At 31.6% G+C, this 24,330-nt stretch overlaps 1 protein-coding gene across 1 annotated transcript; it reads left to right on the top strand.

Moving 5' to 3' along the window:
* Positions 1 to 8,742: 8,742 nt before the first annotated feature.
* LOC115876436 (metacaspase-1-like) lies at positions 8,743 to 14,046 on the top strand. Its single transcript, XM_030892209.1, has 3 exons — positions 8,743 to 8,868; positions 11,009 to 11,171; positions 13,686 to 14,046. The coding sequence occupies exons 1-3, from the start codon at positions 8,821 to 8,823 to the stop codon at positions 13,844 to 13,846; spliced, it is 372 nt and encodes a 123-aa protein (XP_030748069.1). The 5' UTR covers positions 8,743 to 8,820; the 3' UTR covers positions 13,847 to 14,046.
* The last annotated feature ends 10,284 nt before the right edge of the window (positions 14,047 to 24,330 follow it).

The following is a 24,330-nucleotide window of genomic DNA, read 5'->3' as shown; positions in this document are numbered from 1 at the left end:
AGTAAGTATTTTGACACACAACCAGTTTCATTAAAAAACTCTATTTATTCGTTGAACCGTGCTTCTACTTACTGCAGATCTGTCGGGATGTCTGTTGTTAAATTCTCTGGCAGCTTCTCCTGCTTGAAGATAGTTTATCACCCACTAAACGAATAATTTCAATTTTATCCCTAATATTTAATTGTTCCATAATGCAAATAATATTTCTTGGATACAACACTTTTCTGCGTGCTATTAAATTAATATTCAATTCTACGCTGCAAGAATTGACAGCTAATAAAACCCATTGTTGTGGATTGTTTTTTCAAGGGTTACGTGATAACTCATCGTTAAATTGGCAAAAATAGGGGAATTATTTAATTTAACTGCAGAATTATTAATAATTAATATTTTTAAACGATATTTGGTACAGAACTGTTTTGGGGATGCCGAATGGTAGGGGTGTACTCAAATTTTTGAAAAAATCGCTAATATGATTTTGCAAATTTTTTCACCACAAAAAACTTTATTAAGTAGGCCTTGTTTTTTGTGAAATAACATGACATTGAGCCCTAAAGTACATTTTTTGAAACTTTATATTTGAAAAAAAAATCATCAAAATCGGACTATAAACACAGATTTTATGGAGGGTGCCCGGTCTTGAGTGGGTCACACTGTAGAGTGGTGACAATTTCGATGCTCAACATTGGCATCTCAGAAACTACGAGAGATAGGAATTCGGTTCAACGCCGGCTAAACTATCGACTTACGTGTTGACAAGTTGATTAGGCAGGTTATTGAACTCGGACGTACCGTGTCGCATCGACAATGTCGTTTTTTCAAAGACTGTAAGAAGTATTTTCAAAACTAAAAATCAAAAAGGTATTTTAAAATGGAAACTGTGACTTTCCTATACGATTTATTTATTACATGTCTATATTTTCAATTTTCATACAATTAAAATTATGAATTCCAGGTACCAATAAATAATTTAAAAAATAAATGAAATATGAAAATAATATTCAATATGAAAAGGCCATTTCACAGTATACCAAAAAACTGTCTAGAATTTGAAAATAAAGCACACTACACGATACGCTGGCTACACGCTACACGTGCATGAAAAAAATGTAAATTTTAGTTCGGGAATAAAAAATTTAAAAATATGACTGATGTTTATATTTGAAATTTGTAATTGATATATATCGTTAATGGTTTGGTTTCATTGTATTATAAAATGCATATTGATAATTGGCAATGTTTTTATTACAAACATTTGAAGAAGGGAATTTTATATGTCAATCTAGAGTGTCGTAGCTGTATTAACACCACTAATTTTTATCAATATGCCTTGGAAAAATCGATTTTATTGTCTAATGTTTTTCGTGTCTTTTCCTGACTGGTTAAAAAATGCCCAAATTGTATCGTTAATTATAACTCAAGTTTTTCAACTGGAACGAAGGTAGCTGTAAAAGTGTTTTGGTGTATTGTGTTTGGTTTGGTTTGGTTTCGTTAAACTGTCAGTTTATAATCATCTGCTGATGATGCTAACATGGTTAGCGAAACGCGCGTCCAGTGTAAAAGTAAAAGTGTTTTGGTGTATTGTGGTGATTTAGTGTTTTATTTTGCTGTGTAACACCAAAGGTTCCAACCCTCAACTGTAATCTTCGATGACTTCACGGTCAACGGAACTGAATCTTTATCGTAAGTTTAGTACTAAGATTAGGTTATTAGGAGCAGATATTTGGTTTCTTAAATCATGCAAAGCCAATTCAGTTTATTCTAGTTTTATTAAAGTTGATATTCCAAAAAGTATAACGTTAGTGATAAGGTAGAGAAAATTGCAAAACAAAAATGGCTTGATTTAGAAATCAAATTTCTGTATAGTAAACAAAGTATGCTTGAAATTGAAGCCTATGGACTTTACAAAAAACTTACTTATAAGCTAACTAATGTAGAGTATGAATGTTGGTGTCTCTTTCAGAGAAATATGTTTGTGGTTATCAATTCAAAATTTGTTAAGAAAATGTCCATTTTGAATAATAAGTTTAAAAAAATAAAAAGCTCTAAAACACAAACATGTTTTCCAGAGAGACATAAACATAGTAGAGAATCTTTCTTCGCAGACTTTTGATAAACAAGAGCTCAGTTTATTAAACAAAGGTTTAAAGTTTGCATTGCCTAACTCTGGTAGCGCTTTGGAGGAAATCGTCGTGGGTGTTGAAACTGCTATTCAGCACTTACCCGAGGCTTCTAAGGTATTTACAAGAAAGGCTTGTAGAAATCAGTTATCAAAAAATATCGTTTCAAGTAAATCATGAAAATCTAACAAGGAGCACAATATTGTCAAGAGTTTGCGTAGCAAAGATTGTTTCTACCTAAAAACTGATAAGGGAAATAAGGTTGTTATATTAGATAAAAAAGACTATTACGATAAGGTTAACAACTTAATCGATGATGGTCCTTACATAAAATTGAAAAAGAATCCTTTGTCTAAGATGGTAACAGATCTTAAAAAACTTTAAAAGAATGTAACAACCTTATTGATTTTTCTTTAAAGAGAAAATTGCAAGTATCCAATCCCTCATTACCAAAATTGTATGCGTTGCCAAAAATTCATAAACCGGACAAGTCTATGCGCCCAATTGTTTCGGCTGTAGGTTCTCCGACTTATAATTTGGCAAAATGGTTATCAAGGGAGTTCGAAAATTTACCTTATCATGTACCTTCTTTCTCAGTTAAAAATGATATTGAATTCATTAACAAAATTAAAAATATAATATTGCATGAAGGTGAAATTTTGGTCTCCTTTGATGTATCTTCGTTGTTCCCAAGTGTTCCAATTCCACATACTTTAGGCTACTTGAAGGAATTACCGAACGCAAATGCTCTCGACAACAAAACTGTGATTGAATATATTGAGCTTACATCATTATGTATGAAACAAAATTGTTTTCACTTTAATAACAACTTTTTTGAACGGGAGATACAGCAATGGGTAATCCATTGTCTCCATTTTTGGCTAACTTATTCATGAGCAGGTTTGAAGTGGAGTCTAAGAACCAGTTTGAGTATTTTCCAAGAGTATGGTTTAGGTATGTGGATGATATTTCAGTTTATAATCATCTGCTGATGATGCTAACATGGTTAGCGAAACGCGCGTCCAGTGTAAAAGTAAACGTGTTTTGGTGTATTGTGGTGATTTAGTGTTTTATTTTGCTGTGTAACACCAAAGGTTCCAACCCTCAACTGTAATCTTCGATGGCTTCACGGTCAACGGAACTGAATCTTTATCGTAAGTTTAGTACTAAGATTAGGTTATTAGGAGCAGATATTTGGTTTCTTAAATCATGCAAAGCCAATTCAGTTTATTCTAGTTTTATTAAAGTTGATATTCCAAAAAGTATAACGTTAGTGATAAGGTAGAGAAAATTGCAAAACAAAAATGGCTTGATTTAGAAATCAAATTTCTGTATAGTAAACAAAGTATGCTTGAAATTGAAGCCTATGGACTTTACAAAAAACTTACTTATAAGCTAACTAATGTAGAGTATGAATGTTGGTGTCTCTTTCAGAGAAATATGTTTGTGGTTATCAATTCAAAATTTGTTAAGAAAATGTCCATTTTGAATAATAAGTTTAAAAAATTAAAAAGCTCTAAAAACAAACATGTTTTCCAGAGAGACATAAACATAGTAGAGAATCTTTCTTCGCAGACTTTTGATAAACAAGAGCTCAGTTTATTAAACAAAGGTTTAAAGTTTGCATTGCCTAACTCTGGTAGCGCTTTGGAGAAAATCGTCGTGGGTGTTGAAACTGCTATTCAGCACTTACCCGAGGCTTCTAAGGTATTTACAAGAAAGGCTTGTAGAAATCAGTTATCAAAAAATATCGTTTCAAGTAAATCATTAAAATCTAACAAGGATCACAATATTGTCAAGAGTTTGCGTAGCAAAGATTGTTTCTACCTAAAAACTGATAAGGGAAATAAGGTTGTTATATTAGATAAAAAAGAGTATTACGATAAGGTTAACAACTTAATCGATAATGGTCCTTACATAAAATTGAAAAAGAATCCTTTGTCTAAGATGGTAACAGATCTTTAAAAAAACTTTAAAAGAATGTAACAACCTTATTGATTTTTCTTTAAAGAGAAAATTGCAAGTATCCAATCCCTCATTACCAAAATTGTATGCGTTGCCAAAAATTCATAAACCGGACAAGTCTATGCGCCCAATTGTTTCGGCTGTAGGTTCTCCGACTTATAATTTGGCAAAATGGTTATCAAGGGAGTTCGAAAATTTACCTAATCATGTACCTTCTTTCTCAGTTAAAAATAATATTGAATTCATTAACAAAATTAAAAATATAATATTGCATGAAGGTGAAATTTTGGTCTCCTTTGATGTATCTTCGTTGTTCCCAAGTGTTCCAATTCCACATATTTTAGGCTACTTGAAGGAATTACCGAACGCAAATGCTCTCGACAACAAAACTGTGATTGAATATATTGAGCTTACATCATTATGTATGAAACAAAATTGTTTTCACTTTAATAACAACTTTTTTGAACGGGAGATACAGCAAAGGGTAATCCATTGTCTCCATTTTTGGCTAATTTATTCATGAGCAGGTTTGAAGTGGAGGCTAAGAATCAGTTTGAGTATTTTCCAAGAGTATGGTTTAGGTACGTGGATGATATTTCAGTTTATAATCATCTGCTGATGATGCTAACATGGTTAGCGAAACGCGCGTCCAGTGTAAAAGTAATAGTGTTTTGGTGTATTGTGGTGATTTAGTGTTTTATTTTGCTGTGTAACACCAAAGGTTCCAACCCTCAACTCTAAGAAACTCCCCTCCAGATATGGCAAATGTTTTTTTAAACACCCTGTAAATTATAATTATCATACATATACTGCTAGTCATAATTAAAGTTTTAACTGCTTTTTCGTCTTTCCTCCAATTTTCTCATTTGCATAGCGTTAGCGGATAAGTTCGCCACCACTGCAAATTACTGTTGTTATTCCACCGACGACATTACTAACTCGAGTTTTCCGGATATGGCTCGTTAGATACGGCGCGGATTTCCTTGAGAATCCTCGAAACTAAATTATTGAAATGCCAGTAATATTCTCGTATTATTTTTTTAAAAAACACCTCACTCCCGCGCTTGTGAATGCTAATTTTTAATAATTAAATGAATTGAACTTTTAATGCTATATAAAAAATATGCGTATTATTTCCAAATGTTTTGTTACACGTTTATTCGTTTATTCTGATCTTTTCTGATTAAACGGATATTCATTTTTCCAACCCGACTTAAAAAGAAGAGAGTTAATACGATAGAGAAAGCATATAACTAAGACGCGCACAAAATCCATATAAGTATACTTGAGGCGTCACGTTGCAAAATCCATTTTTAGTATTGAAAATACTTCTGGCCGCGTTTATATGGGACCCATCTTTGAAAAAACGACATGCTAGAGGCGACATGGAGTTCAATAACCTGCCTAATCAACTTGTCAACACGTAAGTCGTTAGCTGAATAGAGCAAGGCCGTCCGAGGGCCGAAATGAGGTCTTATTAGTGTGGGCCAACTATTTTATGGATATGGATGTTTAGTCTCTGAAAGCCGATATTATTATAAAAAAGCATATGCGTCAAGGCATGGGTTGTTAAGTACAGTTGGGCTATTTTAATCTAACTCTTTCCGTATGAGAAGCAGGGGACAAATTATACGTGAAAGAGCGGAATAACATAAATAATATTTAGACTAATGCAATATTTTTTCATGGCGCGTAGAATAATGCGCACAATCGATGCATTAAAGGGAATAATTAATTAAATCATTAAGTTCCAAAACATATAATAATTCGGGTCTCATCGGATCTGCTGATATATTTTGATAAAATTTAGGCTATTAGGACCTATATTTTTTATACGATAATTATTTTTTTAATTAACAACTTAAGACAAAGAAAAGGCTTGCATGGTTTCCACCGCCAACGTAAAACAAATGAATTCAAGGCGGTGCCAAATATTTATTGGGATAAGTTTTTATCGTTTAAATATTGTTGTAAATAATAATTATCATTTAATTAGTGCTAACTGATTAAATTTCATAACACGGCGAAATTTCAACAAAATCGGCCAACGGATCTTTGAGATATTAATAAAAAATGTCTATTAGAAAATACCTTGACACCCTGTATCTTTAAAATTATACATTTCCGGACACATGTTTATATGAACTTTTTACCTTAGAACACTCAAAGAATCACCTCCTGAAGTTTGGCCAGATACTTAATTAACATCCTGTATTTAAAAATGGCTAGCTAGTGATTTAGTATGCTATGTTTATTTTAGTAGGAAAAAAAAATAATTTCATAAAAAATAAACAAACCCATAATACAAATACTATGCACCAATTAATTAATTTGAATTGTATCTAAAGGCACTTTAATAATTGAAAAATGGACAGGAGCACTTAAAAATAACTTCATAGAGTAAACCAAATATGCTAAAAATAATAATTCCAATAAAAACACACAAATGGCACATTAAAATCTGCATTATCTGAAATCAAACTATAGCTAAACGGCTAATAAAATAATAGAGACAAGACGCCGACATCTATAACAAGATGAGCAGTTTTTAATAATTATTCCGAGTTATTATTTCATACTTGTTTTACAATTATTGTAATACAGTAGCATTCCTTCAAATAAATTTTGATTTAAGTATTGTTAATATAGTCATATTAATGATTATAGCCCGTATGATTTCTAAAATAAATAATCAAGCGTGTTTTTATCAGAATTATTAAATGATTAAGCAGAAATAGTTAATATTTAGTAACTTCGTAAGTGTTATATTTTAATATAATTATGGATTTAATAATTAAATAATTATCTTAACTTTAAATTGTGGTAAACTTGTATGAGTTTCAATCATTTATATTTAAAATCTTAGTGAAGGCAATATAGATTTTAGGCAGGAGAACTCAAGAGAACGACTGTGTAATTAGTAATTAAGACTTTACAATTTTTTTTACTTGCCATTTTCTTGTCGTTCACGTTGCACGTTGACTCTTCGTTGTGTCACACACAATCTGAATTTCGGATATGATGCAGAACTGATAAATTGGACCAAATATATTAATTGCAGGTAATCAAAGACATATTTTTGTTAACTTTGCAAACATTTAAGGCATGCAATAATTTAAAAAAAAATTGACGTGAGATTACTTTATAATTCTTGGAAATCTTGGATGATAAAGATTTGAAATATTATGGGTCTGTTTTGTTTAAGAAGCTAACAAATAATTTCAAAAACTCAACTATCAAAATATATTGGTAGCAAATTTTTAAAATCATGCATAGCTATAATGTTCTATATTAATTGGACCTACTGAATGTAAACTAGGTATAGTTGCTGCAATCGATAATATATTTTGTTGCTTTTTCATATCACACAACATTTTCATCATAACAAAAAACCGTCAATACCGCTACTCATATTATGGGCACCTATGACTTAAATCTCATAATGATGTTTAAAAATACATAGGTATACATACTATGAGTAGTGAACGAAGCTGCAAACTAAGTTATCGTGGAACTATATTTTAATTTATTTTTATCTACAGTAACTATTACTTATTTTTTGTACGGCGAATTTAAATTTATGGACCGTCCATAAATTTACACCGTAAGTTCGAATATTGGTTAAACCTAGAAATACCCAGGTAATAGCCCGAAATATGCAAAAGAGGGAGTGAGTTTAGGTTAGATTAGAATTAGGTTTTAGTTGGTTTTGCATTAATAAAAATATAGGCCTAATCTAAACTTAACCTAAAGTGACTTTTTTGCATATTTCGGGCTCCTACGTGGGTAACCCTACGTTTAACCAATATTCGGGCTTTTACGGTAACATAATACTCATTCTGATTGGTTTAATCTGGCTCCATAATGAAACTGTGGGTTCGAGGTGCTGTTGCAAATTAATGCCATTAATTCTATATATACGAGTATATATACATACATACCTCACATTTCTATAGTGTCGTGACCGTGATCGTGACCATTCATGACTTCGTACACGTTCATCTCCATCATTAATATTTTTCTTACTAAATTCTTCACTTTTATAAAAAGCCATTACGATAAAAATCAAATATCACTTGTTCACTATACGTATCTGGAATATATTTCCGAATGGCAATTAGCGATATGTTAGACTGCCGGAGTGCTGACGTCACGAATGTCAAATTGCTTTGCAAACAAGCAAGTTCTTTTATATTTCTAATGAGCTCTTCCAAATGACGTCACAAGTTAATATAAAATGTAAAAAACAGGTGATTGCTGACCACCGCCGACTTTTGTGTCTGGTATTTTCAATACGCCTATGATGGTTGCGCATGTTGCAAAATCTGTGAATTTTTTAAAATTGACTAATGACATATATTAATAGTGGACCCTAAAATCTACATAAACATAGTCTCAAACTGATTTTATAAAAAAAAATAATTTACCCATATTTCCGGAAGATATTGTCAAACATATCAAAAAATACATATTTTTTAGGTACTATAAATATTATATTAATCCGATGTACCGTTATAAAACTACATTATGTGCTTTATTATTTTTTGTTATTTTAGGTGAAAACATATTTTCACAAAAGTAATTTTGAATAATTATTTTAATAATACCTGTCGGATATATATAAATGACGAACAGAAAATATTTCTATACTGTCGTCCTAAAATATATGCCTGTGTTCACAAGGTTTGAAACGTTAATTTTTGATTTATATTTAAAATAAATTTACTAATATAAAATGAAATATGCTCTGGTGAGCTTTGCAGTGGTTGCAATTACACTCATTGTAAGTATTGTACCATATTAATATTATTAAAAAACAAATTAATAATTAAATTGGTTTTATGATTCTATTGGAATATTCGATTGTATTTGTGATTACCTTTATAATTCAAAATAAAATTTAAAAATTACTGATTTATGATTGTCGTCTGTATTTTATTTACCACATTATAAGATTATTTTTATATATTTTAATTTTAATTTAAATTAATATGAAGTTAACTAGTTCATTTTAAATATTGTCAGGTTATTATAAAAATTATATCAGAATATAAAATAAATTAGAGTCACCCCAAGTAGCATTTTCACGACTTGCGACCACATGTTTACTAAACACAACGTTGGATTAGTTACAAAAATTAGTTAGCTCCCTACCTTGGGTATTAAAATAAATTTAAACGTTTTTATAACGTTGTGCCGACGTTGGACTAGTACTACAGCAAAGTAGAAGCTTCTGCGACGTCGAATAAACATTATCTTGTAACCTTTTTTGCTTAAGTGATCTTTAAGTGATTCGGACAACGTAGTTACAACGTTGGACAATATAGAGTTTTCCGACGTCAGTTTCAGGACCTATTCCAACGTTATGCAAACGTCGTCTGTTTTACTAATTCCAACGTTGTTTAGATTTCCTTATTCTTACGTTGGAGGACGTCGAGTCACTACCTTTTTGCAACTGTATTGAACCATAACTTTAAATCTTAAATTTTCACTTCATTGTTCTGTTCAGTCAGACAGTTCAGTGCTGTTTTTGTTTTTATAAAAAAAACTTAATTAAAATGGGACATAAGAAAGGTACATATAAAACTAAATTTAAATATACATCGACATATATTACCGATAGTTTATCCACTCCCTCGTTTATTTAGATTATAGAGGGCGGCACAAGCTAGACTCTAGGATGACTAAATTAGGCAATCTTGCGACTAGTATACTACCTGTTAAGGCCGAACTACGACTTTATTAGTCCAGTATGCGACTACTCGAACTACTCCATCTTAATCTTCAAAACAACAAAATGAAAGCCGCCATGTTGTTAAATAAGAAAATGTTTCGTTCCAAAAATAGCAATTTCTGCTTTTTGAATACATTAACTTGAAATATTTGACCCTAAAAAACACGCGGAAACAATTTTTTCGACTGCGAATAAATTATTCTCATTTTACTAAAAATAAAATTCAAGAAAATTTTTAAAACTTCTTTAATTTTAAGGCCCATTAGTATTTTTCAAAGTAGAAACAATACATTTATCAATAAAGTTGTTTGCGTTTAACTTTTTTGCCTTGGGTAACGAGTTACAGAGTCGGTTAAAGTGTTTCAATAATTATGATCTTCAAACATCCTCCACACTTAAATACTTTTGTTTTGTTTTCCTTCACTGCCATCTGACATATGTCTCTAACTAAATCATAAAAATAATATTTTTACTATAATTATCCCAATTTAGGATAAAACGCGACTTAGACGCCACATTAGTTTTGTATTTCTGTGAATTAGGATTTTATACAACGTTGCAGTTTGTACTAAATTAGGCTTCTAGCCAGCGTCGGTATCCAACGTCGTTTCGACCCAAAAATGATTCTCCAAACTAGTGCAGACTAGGGATGGCACGAGGTTGTGCCGACGTTGCGCCCCGACGTTTGGTCGCGTGACACAACGTTGTCCTGACGTCCAAATGCTGCTTGGGACTAAAATGCTCTATGTCAGATTTTCAGTTTAACTTACTTTAAAATACCTACGTAGTGTTTCAATTTTATTACAAAGGAGGATTATCTCTGTAGTTATAATTTTTTTTTTTTGGAGGGGGGGGGGTTACGTCATCATTATATGTCAAATACGAGTTTTATGCTATACGCACACTGGGCTTGCGTTTTTTAGAAATCATTGATGATATTTGGGTTAATACTTCAGGAATATTTTCAAATAAGAAATTAAACTGAATGACTTCAGGTTTGTTCCGTTTTCCAAGTAATTTATTTAAAGTTTCCTAAAAAACTACATAGAAAATAGTAGACTCTAATTCAAAATTTTAGATAACCATCAAACAAAAGAAAAATATATCAATATTTCCCCTAACCCAAACCAAACTACCAATTGATAATATGTCTATTTCATGTAGTTAATTAATAATGGTATTTTTTTAGGGATTCAGTAAAAGCCAATGGGGTGGACCTCCAATGTGGGGAGGGGGGCCGCAGATGGGAGGCCCACCACCTATGGGCGGGGGTGGACCTCCAATGGGTATGGGTGGAGGTGGTGGACCACCAATGGGTATGGGACAAGGAATGGGTCAAGGTATGGGACAAGGTAAGTGGAAGAATTCACGTTATCTATATTAGTTCCACAGGTGCATATATATTCTGCAGTCGAAAAAAAAACGGCCTCAGAGGTGGCCTGTAAATGTAGATCGCTATCATTTCATTAGTCATTATCTAATTAACTTGACGCCATTTCTTTTTCGATTATATGATATCTACAGTAGCGATGGGAACTATCGAATGAATTAGACTATCGAATGGTTACTGAATGAATGATTTCAACTATCGAATGGTTTTATTCGAATAAAATCATTCATTCATTTGTATACTAAAGCATATGTGACAACCTCGCCGTGCGACTAAATGGTTATCGTTGAGCCACGACTATCGAATGCTTTTGATAAAAATTTAAATTTAGTATTCGTTTGATTTTTGTGTGCGTCAGTGCATTATTAGTTCTTCCAAATTTTTATAACTTCGCCTTATAAATACTGTGCTATTTTTGCGTTTATTAAAATATTTAAAATACTAAAATAGTAGTTTTTTTTAATTGACGATTGTGTGCGTGTGCAGGTGTCAAAATTTTTCCGAAAATTTGTGTGATTTTCCGTAGCCCGATCTTTCAATTATTTTATTTTATATGGTATATGGTCTATTTTTTAATGGGAAATTTTGAAAAGTAGCAATTTTTAAGAGAGATGAGATGAACTTAGAATTAATTTTAAAAATACATATTTGTATTTTAGATGTTTTAATAATATGAATTAGTTGAGCTTAATAATCATATTTAAGTAATGTGGTTAAGTAAATGGGGGGTTATCGAATTCAAACTATGGGGTGAGAAAATTAAACTGAAAGTTTTACACGTGCCAATTTAAAAAAAAAGTTAACGATGTTTGTATTTTGTTTATGCTAACTCTCTTACATGTAGTTTTTTGCAAAGAAATATTTCATTTATTTTTTAAAGTAAATGCCAGTAAAAGTAAATATTATTTTTAAATAGTAATATAAAGTACTTAATATAGATAATTTTGATTTCTAATTTTTTATTTATATTTTCCTTCCATTACACTGCATGCTTAGAAAATTAATAAATGTTTATATTTCATGATTTTAAAGTTTGTTGTTAATATAACAAATTAGTTCTGTAATTATTATTATTTAATAAACCAACGTTGCCAAAAAATTTAAAGACTATATTATTTTTAAATAGGATCTAATATAAATAATTTTGACATCTAATTTGTTGTTTATATTTTGCTACTACGTAAGAAAAATGTTCATATTAAATTTTTTTATTTTTTGTTGTTAATAGGTATAACAAATTATTACTGTTATTATTATTTTTATTAAACCAGATTTTTTTATTTTCTTTATACCAGGAAAATGATTTTTAATGTTTTTAAGCAAAGATAAAAACATTAAAAATCGTTTTCCTACATCCAAAATAACAAGTATTATTGCAGTGTAACAACAGAATATTAATAAAAAAATGCAAAATATATAGACATACTATCCCTAACTAACTAAAGCCAAACAATAATATTCTTTGCTAATATCAACTAATACCAATATATGGCAACAGCGCCCTTTATAATGTATTTTCTGTGTAAATACTATCACCTCAATAAAAAAAAATAATGTGTCCTTATCTTTATATGACTCCGCAAAAAATCAAAGATGCCGGCTTCTTTCATAGCATTGCCACCCACCGCTGTCGGGTTTCTCGGAAAGAAACCTACGTCGCCGGGCGACAACTAAAATCCAGTTAATATTTTATTATAATCGATCCTGACGAATAAATGAATTTCATAAATGAATGAATTTTATAAATGAATGGTTTTTGCTGCCGCATTACTAGAATACAATATTTCAAGGCAGATGACGCATCTATTCGATAATTTTTATTCGAATAGTTTTCAATGAATGTTTTCTTACCAGCTATCGAATTATTCGAATGAATTGCAACTATCGAATGTTTCGATAGTATTCATTCGATAGTTCCCACTACTAATCTACAGCGCTTTTTAAAAAGGGGAAAAACATTTTTAAAATATCTTCTGCATACTTCCATAAAAGGTGCGACCTAAAAGTTACTTAAAAGGTATTCTTACTAGATATGAGTTATTGGTTGTTGGTATGAACGAAAATTATTTAGAAGACTTTGTTTCGGTCAATTTTGCAGAAGTTTCAAGAAAAATACCTAAACCTACATATTTAAATATCTATAAATTTTACTAACAAGAGAGAAAGAGCTCGGTGGCACATATGTTTATTTTTAATATTTTAGTGTTAACCCATAGGTATGCACGTTCTTGGGTAATATGTGGAAACGTTTATTGCATTAAAATATGCCGCATCTATAATAACTTTTACCCTCAAAATTTCATTCGAATCGCTAAAAGTACTTTACGGAAATTATAATAATAAAAAACTTAAGATTTTATTTTCTTTACAATGAACTTATTTTAATTCCAGAAATACGTAATCTATATCCGTGGAATAATTATTGGAACACGTAAAATAATTCTACATTAATTATAAATACATTTTTTTATCTTAGGTGGAGGTGGCGGGAACCAAAACTACCCACAAAATAGCACAACACCAGCAACTACCACTACCACTACATCATCTTCATCGAATTCTGGACCACCACCTGGTAATTACAGTGGCGGTGGCCCTCCTGGTGGAATGGGAAATGGACCACCAAATTTTGGATAAAATAATAGATGGGTAGATCAAAAATTAGAATCATTATATAGACAAATTTACTAGCCAGATCATCTACTAGTTTATTAAATATTAACTTAATTTATAAAATTTATATTTTACGCACTTCATTTCAATAAATTTTGTATATTCGTTGCTTATTTTTCTACATAAAATTAACACTTATGTAAAATTAAATACAAACTATTTAAATAAAGTCATGCAATTTTTGAAACCATTTCAAATCAAAAATTAATAATAATAAAAATAAAATAAAATTCTTAAACGATGTGGAATTTATTTGTAACACTGTAACATAGCATCGAAACTACACAAAAATATTTTATCGGAATTAAATGTACGAGAGGGATTGAGCTAGCTCTAATTCAATATAGATGCCTCTGTATTTGTCTTGCCATAAGCAAGGCTATATATCAACGTGATATGAAGAAAAATCGTAAAAGTTTTTCCAGAAACTCCTCCCCGTAGACGCAAGAAAACAACAATGTAAATAACATCACATTACAACTTCCTGAGAAATTCCTTGACTTTTATGGAAAAAGAAGTAATTGAACATAAAAAAATAAAACAAAATTAATGAAATTAATCATAAATAAAATAATTTATTTAACTAAAAATTTGAAATTAAGAAAAACACTACAGTTTTTTGGTACAAGATTTGGTATGTAAGTTGATGATAAAAATCGAGGTTGAATTAGCGTATTCAATTATTTTCGGCCACTTCCTGTTTCAAACAAGCAAACAAAAAACGCTTTATTGTACAAAAAGCCAAAACGGCTTCATCGACAAAGCACTCACAAAACAAACAAAAGCACAAAAAAATACCAACAACAAAAAATACACAATACAAATAATACAATTCAAAAAAATTTAAGTCATTAAAATAACAAAAAGAATATACATGGACAACTGCAGAACAGTACGCAGTAAATAGATATAATTTTAGAGTTATAAAATATTAAATGCTTGACCTTTGACCAGTGTGTGAGATGATCAAAATTTTAAAATTCAAAATTGTTCATAATTAAACATCAACAAAAAAGTCGTTTACCGTATATAGGGCTCTCTCCAGTAAGTATGATTTTAGAGCTTTGCGAAATGCGGGAAAGAATGAAAACGACTTGATATTCAAAGGCAGATGATTGTATATTTTTTTGGCATTGTACAGTATTGAACCTTTAACTAGTTCTGAGCTCGGGGTTGGCAGATAAAGATCGTGCTCCGCATTCCTATGTGGATAGTTATGAGATGGCCTTTCGGGAATAGCAGATATGTGCTTGCGGATTAAGCAAACGGATTCAAAAATGAATAAAGAAGGAAGAGTCAGTATTTTGAAATTTTTAAAGAAATTCGGCAGTGAGTTCTACTGTTCAGTCCCAATAAATATCGAACTGCTCTCTTTTGAAGTCTGAAAATACGATCAAATTTTGTTGCGCAGCAAGTACCCCAGAACGGAAGGGCATAACGAAGATGTGACTCAAAAAGGGCATAATAGGCTATTCTAGAGGTTGAGAAGTTAAGTTCCTTAGAAACTGATCTTAGCGCAAAACAGGCAGCGCTTAGTTTCTTTGATAGAGCTTCGATGTGAAAGTCCCATTTTAACGAGTTGTCTACAACAAGTCCAAAGAATTTCAAGAGTCCATGACGTCAATAGTGGTGTTATTAAGTACAAAAGGTTGTATAGTACTTTTATATGACAAAAATTTAGTTTTTGATAGGTTGAGGCATAGGAGATTAGAATCGCACCAAGATTTAATGGTGCGTAAGTTACTGGATATAGTATTATATAGTGCCGCAACATCTGGGCCGCTCCAAGTGAAACTAGTATCGTCAGATTTTACCCATGGTACAAAGAAAACAAGGTATGATCGACGGCGGTTCCAATTTCGTTAAGTTTGCGCATACCACCTGTGACGTCATAGGCCATACAAAAAAATATCCATATTGTTCAATTGCCACTAATAAAAAAAGACCAAAAACAGGGAAGAATTAGGATATAACCCCAAAAGTTATGTCAAATCATCGAGCTTGACATTTGAAAAATTATTTTCACATTTATTGTGTCATCTGTTTGACAATTTGAAATTGGCGCGCGGAGCTTTCCTACCAATGGTGTCGTTTATCACCTGTGACGTAGTGACCAACCTGCGCAATATCATACCTTGTATTCTTTGTATCATGGATTTTACCGCTAATGTCTAGATTTGCAATGTCGTTCATAAATACCAGAAACAAAATAGGGCCAATTACTGAATGGACACTACATTTTATAGGCTTACAAGAAGACATAGACGTATCAATCCTCACAAGCTGCCTTCTGTTGCCAAGATACGACTTAAGCCATTCGAGCGGCACTCTCAGTGATTAATCAATGACCAGATTTTTCGAAACACCCTGTATACATTTTTAAAAAATCTTAAAATATGTAAAAAAAAAATATATACGTGTTTAAGCGTTGTTTCGGAAACTCGACCGTTTTTTAAATAAAAAATATTGTAATATTTGAGGGGTGGTTTCACCCTCTTGGAACTGGAATTTCGAAAAATCCCTTCTTATCTTCAAGCTTAATCAGGTGACTAAACGCTATTTGGTATGAATTTTAGTTGTGTAATGGGTGTTCAAAAGATTTTTCTTTATATGAGAAACATAGTTATCATTTTTCTTGAATGAGTTCAATAATCTAAAATTTTTAATTTAATTAAAACAAACTATACAAACATCTAAATAGAACTTTTCTATTAAATTAGAAATAGGGTACGAAGTTTATAAATAAAAATATCTAATAGACTTCCACTTACCGACCTGTCTATTTATCGAAACTTTTCGCATCGAACGATTTGCTAATTAAAGGTTCGTGACAAATAGAACAAAAAAAGCTGGCTCGGAGTGGAAGCCAATTTATTTACGATAAAATGCGGAATTTTACCCCGCTTTGATGAAATTCCTTTTTTGTCACTTTTTAAGATGCTCTCTGTGTGCCTTTTTGAATCAACAGGACTTTCGCAAAAAAGCAGGACGGCTTTAATTTTCTCAACAGGTCGAACGTACTTAGTAAAAAGCAGCAAATTTATAAAAAAGTTGACAAATTATTTAAAAGCAACCATTCAATCGAATGGAAATGAGTTTGAGTGATTCGTCATTCTGTCACGGATTTTAAAAAATAAAACAATTCTTTGAAATAAACAAAAACAATTTCAGTTCTTCTTAATCTATACTAATATATAAAATCATTAAGGGACTGACATACTGATTAATCGCGATCCTGCTCAAACCACTCAACGTAAGAAGCTCAATTTTGGCATAAAGGTTGATTCTAGAATATAGAGGTTCGATAAGAAGGAATTTTTCGAAATTCCAGTTCCAAGAGGGTGAAACCACCCCTCAAATATTACAATATTTTTTATTTAAAAAACGGTCAAGTTTCCGAAAAAACGCTTAAACACGTATATTTTATTTTGTTTTTTTTACATATTTTAAGATTTTTTAAAAATGTATACAGGGTGTTTCGAAAAATCTGGTCATTGATTAATCACGATCCTGCTTAAAGCGCTTGACGTAAAAAGCTGATTTTTGGAAAACAGATTGACTTTAGGGTGTAGGGGTTCGATAAGAAGGGATTTTTCGAAACTCGAATTCTAAGGGGGTGAAACTATCCCTCAAATATTAAAATATTTTTTATTTAAAAACTGGTGAGTTTTTCGGAAAAACTCTTAAACACGTATATTTTATTTTGTTTTTTTACATATTTTAAGATTTTTTATAAATTTATACAGGGTGTTTCATAAAATAAGACCATTGAGTAATGACGATTCTGCTTAAACTGCTTGACGTTTAAAGCTGATTTTTGGCAAACGGATTGACTGTGGGGTGTAGAGGTTCGATATGGAGGGGTTTCTCGAATCTCAAATTCCAAGAGGGTGAAAACGCCCCTCAAATATTACAATATTTGTTATTTAAAAAACGGTTAGTCTTTCGGGAAAACGCTTGGACAAGCATAATTTATTTGGTTTTACATATTTTGAAATTTTTTAAAAAATCATACAGGGTGTTCCAAAAAGTAAGTAATTTCTTAACCACGATTCTGCTTAAACTGCTTGACGTAAAAAACTTATTTTTGGCAAACGGATTTTTTGAAAGTCAAATTCCAACGAGATGAAACTACCCCTCAAATATTACCAAGTTATATAATAATATCGCCATATTGTTTTTTCTCATGCTGACATAAATGTGAGAAAATTTTATCCGGTTTGTATGTTAATGGAAATTCTTGCTTTGCTTTATCATCACCATTACAAATGATTAATTCGATGCGAACGAAGCTGGTACACGCTAGTTTGTAATAAATTTAAAAATCATTTAACTTAAATGCCACACTGTCAGTTATTGTCTGCTATTGCTAAAATTTTATCATCTCTTGGTTGTCATGAAAACGAAGAATATAAATCCCCCTTCAATTCAAAATCAGCCTTTAAATCCATTTTAGCCTTTGAATCCATTTAAAACGCTATATATAAAAAAATACAATGTACAAAAAATATTTTAATAATTGGGAATCCGGAATACTTTTTTCATATATTCGTCCAAATCATGCCTGTAGTAGTTTTAATAAAAATCTTGTATAGACAGATCATAGATCACCTTTTAGACATGTATTTTGTTACTTATATACCTAGTTATGTTTTTCAACAACAATAAAATATTATGATGATCCTGCAAAGTAACCGAATTTTCTCTTTTGTTTAGGGTAAAAAGATAAAATATCAGCAAAGAGTGAAAACACTAAAACACAAAGCTTGGAATCTTTAGAGAAAAGCTATTCTCAAGTCGACAATATTATTTGAGAACGATAAATTTGTTTTGTTGAGGTCGTGACCAAGAAAAAAATACATTGAAACATAAAAAAGGACAAAACTGACATCAGCATCTCGGCCTTGTCCTATCTTTTTTTTGTATCGAAATCAATAGAAGGAAGAAGAAATAAAAATATTAACATATAAATAGGGCGTCGTGAATAAAACAAAACGCGCTAAACTCCCTACTAAATTCCCCAAATTGCAAAGAAAGAAATAGGGGAATATCTATTTTGTATGGCCTATCGACCGTTCCTAACAAAAAAGAGATGTTTTTATCTATAGACGTTAGAATATAAGATTTGGTTTGGCTGCAAAGACATACTGATAAATATCTCAGTCAGATTGGCTGCAGGATATTCAAAAAGAAAAAAGTAATTGTTAAAGTATTTGATAATTTGTTAAGGCCTATTACTTTGAATATTGGTTATCATATTAACCCTCGAGCGGGAACGTCCGGAATTTTGTACCGCAATTTTACTAATTTCGTCAAAACAAAATATCCATTGAACGTTGGTTCAGTGGCAATTCTGTCGTAAACCTGGCAACTACAGAAATTGCGGTAGTCCGTACCGCTACGCGCCGGGTTATACCGTGCTGACAACTGTTACTTTTGGGTCGGCATTTACATGTGTGGAAGTAAATCGCATAGGGATCTTATTAAGGAGATGAATCATCGTTTCTTGTTCACTGTTATTAGTATCTTAATTATTAGATATTAATACATCTGATATTATGGTATGCTGGTATTTCGTCGATTTTAAAATAAACTAACTATTTCTATCTTATTTTTTTGTTAAAATGGGCATAATCAAGAGGGCTACTGATACCGTGTTGTAAAAATAAGGTAATTAAGGGCTTATTTTTTGGTATTTATTATAATTTTGCTAATATCTTCGGTTTGAAAGAAGATATCAAGATGCGGTTTTCGCTGACTTTTTAAGCTTTTACTACTCTTTACTATCAGCTAAAATTACATATACTATAGTATTTAATTTTTTTGAAAAAAAGCGCTATGTTTGTTAAATTGTAAGAAAGTGCCCCCTAGCGTCTACGTTCAAAACCTTATTATTACTATTTTTACGGTATAATATAGAGTAAGAAACGCTCTTTTAAACGAGCCTTCGTTTGTTGGATTCTGATCATCCAGTCCGGAGTTATTAATATTTAAATAAAGATAAATCTAACCTTCCCCCACCACTTTATTTTATCAGATAGGGGAAAATGTTTCTAACAAGAAAAATCCAAAATTTACTGAAGATTATGAAGCTATTATTTATAGTACTCATTATCTAGGCAAAATTCTGTAAAAATTCTATTTTCTTATTTTCCATAGCAGTTGCGCCCTCTAGCGGCCGTTTTACAAACGTGAAAATAATTTCCAGCAATTTCTCATAGCCTCTTTAGTTATAAATATTTTTTTCCGCAGCCCCTACGGCTAATACTTTCCGAGATACAGCCGAGAGCTATTCTTAGTGGGACACCCGGTACCCTGTACAGGGTGTCCCACTAAGAATAGCTCTTTAAAGCAAAATAAAAACTGAGTTTATAATCATCTGCTGATGATGCTAACATGGTTAGCGAAACGCGGGTCCAGTGTAAAAGTAAAAGTGTTTTGGTGTATTGTGGTGATTTAGTGTTTTTATTTTGCTGTGTAACACCAAAGGTTCCAACCCTCAACTGTAATCTTCGATGGCTTCACGGTCAACGGAACTGTTGAGTTTATAATCATCTGCTGATGATGCTAACATGGTTAGCGAAACGCGGGTCCAGTGTAAAAGTAAAAGTGTTTTGGTGTATTGTGGTGATTTAGTGTTTTTATTTTGCTGTGTAACACCAAAGGTTCCAACCCTCAACTGTAAAGCTCTTTAAAATTTTAAATCCTAAATTAATCAAGATACCGGGGTTTTCTTCATAAGTGTTTGTCAAACATCTAATTACGCAACTTTTATTCCATTTAACCGATGCAGATGATTATAAACTTAACTACTTATGAGTTTATAATCATCTGCTGATGATGCTAACATGGTTAGCGAAACGCGCGTCCAGTGTAAAAGTAAAAGTGTTTTGGTGTATTGTGGTGATTTAGTGTTTTATTTTGCTGTGTAACACCAAAGGTTCCAACCCTCAACTCTAATCATAATTGTATGTCCCTTGATGCAGGGGGGTAGGTTTGTTTCTAATAGGCAGTAAAACCAAAAATTCTACTGTGAATCTTCATATTCTAGGCCTGTAAAGATAAATAATTCCTGGAGCCATCTCGAGGTATAGTACTCAAGTCGGAGCGAATCAATTGATAGCACGATGAAAAGAAATAATAGCCGTCATAAAACTGTAAATATGTATATAACTAGTACAATGCAGCTATTTAACTGTAAGTACAATGTAGCTAGATATTTAGTAGAATAGGGGTATTATAAATTAATACTAAATACAATAATTGGTCATTCTTTTCATTCCCATTCAATTCTTCCCATTTAATCGTTTTCCCATAAAAAAAAGGAAAATTAAAATTAAGTGTGCCCTTAACCAAAAATAGTGAAATAATGGAGATTGGAGTCAAATTTTATATTAGCATGTAAGACTTTGAATAAAAAGGTGTAAAAGGATTATAAATGCTGTATTTATATCCTTTAATATCATGATAATATAAAATTTGAGTAGGTATCTCCATTTATTTTACTGTTTTTGGTTAAGGGCACTCTTAGTTTTAATGGCCTTAAAAATAATAAGTATAATAATAATTTAAATCTCCCGCTCTTTCATAGTTCGTTCCTGTAGCCAACTAGAGGGCGCCAAAAGCGCAATCTTCCAACATATTACCACGCGATTTACCACTCTCTAAACTATTAACTTTCTCTATGGGCCGATCCTTTAAGGAAAATGATTTTAAATCATGATTACTTTTGATGCCATTTATGCGGAACTCAATGATGTCTGATCAATAAGGTTATTTTTTATCAAATTATTATCAAAATTATGACTTTTAATAATTATATTAGTTATACCTTCTTTATTCTCTATATAGTCATGATAAAACAACGTAGAAAATGGAGAAATAAAACTCGCTACCTCCAACTAACAATATCATAACATTTTCCTTGTTTACTATATACAGCTTCAATTTAGTTGCAGAGCCAACATTGACAAGGAAACGTGCTGAATAGACAGCAACAGAACGTAATACTCCCGGGAGCGTTTGAAACAGCTGAGCTTTCTGGCGATGCCACTTCAGGAAAATATCAATTCCCAAATTTCCCATCGCGTACGGTCTAGATTACTTTAAAACGCCAATAGGGCAGTAGAAGGAAAAAGTACGATCTCTGATTGCTTCCTTATTAAATTGAAACAGTATAATACAAAGCTATTTCTACTAGGAACTGAGAATAAAAACGCTTTTGAGTTTTTATGTTGAAATAGTTTATTATAAAATATAGATTTTTAATTTCAGTTAAAATATGTTTAAACGAGTTTCTCTATCGTCTCCGCTCAGTAGAACAAGACTGTAAACAAAAAAAACGAAACTTCCCTAGACGCCTTAGAAATATTTTTTTAGAAATTATTTTTTTGGTTCTTTTAATTTTCACACTGTGAAGTCGGAAATTCAGTTTTTGTTAACATTTACTAGAAAACGCTAGCCATTAAGCATTGGACCCGTGAATGTGGTATTTTAAGGAGATTTGTCAACTTTTCCTAGGAATTTCTAACATTCAATAGTAAAAGTATAAGTAAGTATCAAAAGAAAATTTGAGCTTTTATATGGGACACCCCCTATATTTTTAATTTATTGAAAATAATTTTAAGTTATCTTTCCAAAAATATAACACACTTGATATTTTGCTCGATTCCTCTTCGAGATATAGAGTATATAAAAATTCGCCCCCTTTAGATAAGTAGACTTTGAACGGCCCCGGCTGTAATGCAAAAAAATCTAGCTGTGAGCATCAGTTAAAACGAAAATAATATTTGCTATGAGAGATGCAGAATTTTATAACAATTTAAAATATATTTAACCAACATCAACACATTTAAACTATATCTAATAACAATAAAAATAAATAGCAAACCAAGGCATGAGATTTTGCTACAGGTGTTCGACATATCGACCGCCTTCTGTTATGGACAGACGGGGCAGTTTTTGAACATTTCTCGCGGAATTCATTAACTCAGTGGGGGTGAAAGATGCCCTCTCATAACTGCTAAGTATTTTTAATTCTTGTCTAAATTATACGGAAGAATAAGGAACCTTTATTCTTCCGCAAATATATTCATAGGATTAAATCCATGGGCACTAAGTCAGGCTGCCTCGACGGCCAACGGCTGGGATCTTGGTTAGCTATCCAATTATTCTTGAAATTGGCTGCAAAAATTTGCTGATAACTTCAGCGTTCAGAGGCGGTGCGTCGTCTTGCTGGAAAAATATGTTTTCGAGTTCCATTAAGGGCATATCATCAATAAGGGGTCCAAAGCCTACTAGTTAAAAGTGACGAACTTTTAAAAATCCTGTATTTCGAAGGGGATTATAACAAAATATCAAGTGTGTTATATTTTTGGAAAGGTAATTTTACAAAATAATTATACATAACCACAAAAAAACAAAGCAAATTTACTCCAGATATCTGCCAATGTTTAGCCCAATTTAATGTTACCCTTATATTGCCTATTATTCAACTTATCCTTGTTTATCCTTATATTTTACAACATGTGGTCGCGCTAACTGAACCTTTCAAACTCTCTGCAATAATGCTACGCATTCACTAGTAAAAGTTGGTTTCAAAAATAGATATTGAACTTTTACTGGCGTAGTTTTAAGCAAATCAGAGAATGTTGGCTTTTACTAGTAATTGTTAACAACCACTGATTTTACATTTGATTTGAACTTTTACTGCAACATATAAAAAAAAGACCGTTATCCGGCGGCATGATATTTCCCTATATATCTGTAAATGCCGGAAATGACGACGACACGGTATGAACTTAACCTAGTCGATAATTGGCGTTCAACAAATTAATTTTTTATCGCTTCACTTTTTGTAGACTGTAAACTTTGATATAATTGTGATTTATGTAAGATAAAACATAATATTAATAATAAAATATATTCATTTCTTCTAATATCTAGGATTTATTGAAAGAGATTCGAATTTAAACCGATACACGATTATTATTAGTGCAACAATATAATTTTGAACTGGATATTCGCCATTTATTCCGTATAAGACAAGCCATTAGTGCACTATAAACACAAACAAGTTTACCTCCGAAATGTCAAATTGATCTGCCACTTAATTAGATTCCGGCTATATCGGGACGTGTATCGGCTTACTAATGACATACACTATTATGCATTTACCTTAAAGCCATGTCGTCGAGGACTTGCCGCTCCGTCTGGCTGGCATCCTTAAACGAAGCTTGGCTTCGGGTGACAAACTAAACAAAGAGGTTTATTTACAGGCGACAGTAACTATACTTGATAGTTATTAACGTCGTTATAGTAAGACAAATCAGAAGAAGTAATGTTCAATATCGTGTTTACTTGTTTATTATATCAATTAAACAACTACCCATACAGTACGTCCAAATGAAATTACGTTTCTACAAGGGAGACACATGAGAAACCAAATA

Source organism: Sitophilus oryzae, unplaced genomic scaffold, assembly GCF_002938485.1.
Source record: "Sitophilus oryzae breed Bouriz unplaced genomic scaffold, Soryzae_2.0 scaffold_1436_pilon_pilon, whole genome shotgun sequence".
In the NCBI taxonomy this organism is placed as follows: Eukaryota; Metazoa; Arthropoda; class Insecta; order Coleoptera; family Curculionidae; genus Sitophilus; species Sitophilus oryzae.
This window is presented reverse-complemented; position numbering and strand designations above follow the sequence as displayed.

Excerpts from the sequence above, each read along its gene's own strand:
- LOC115876436 (XM_030892209.1), top strand. The coding sequence starts at position 8,821 with ATGAAATATGCTCTGGTGAGCTTTGCAGTGGTTGCAATTACACTCATT. Across the intron at positions 8,869-11,008 it reads TGGTTGCAATTACACTCATT|GGATTCAGTAAAAGCCAATG; the intron begins GTAAGTATTGTA and ends GTATTTTTTTAG. Across the intron at positions 11,172-13,685 it reads GGGTCAAGGTATGGGACAAG|GTGGAGGTGGCGGGAACCAA; the intron begins GTAAGTGGAAGA and ends TTTTTATCTTAG.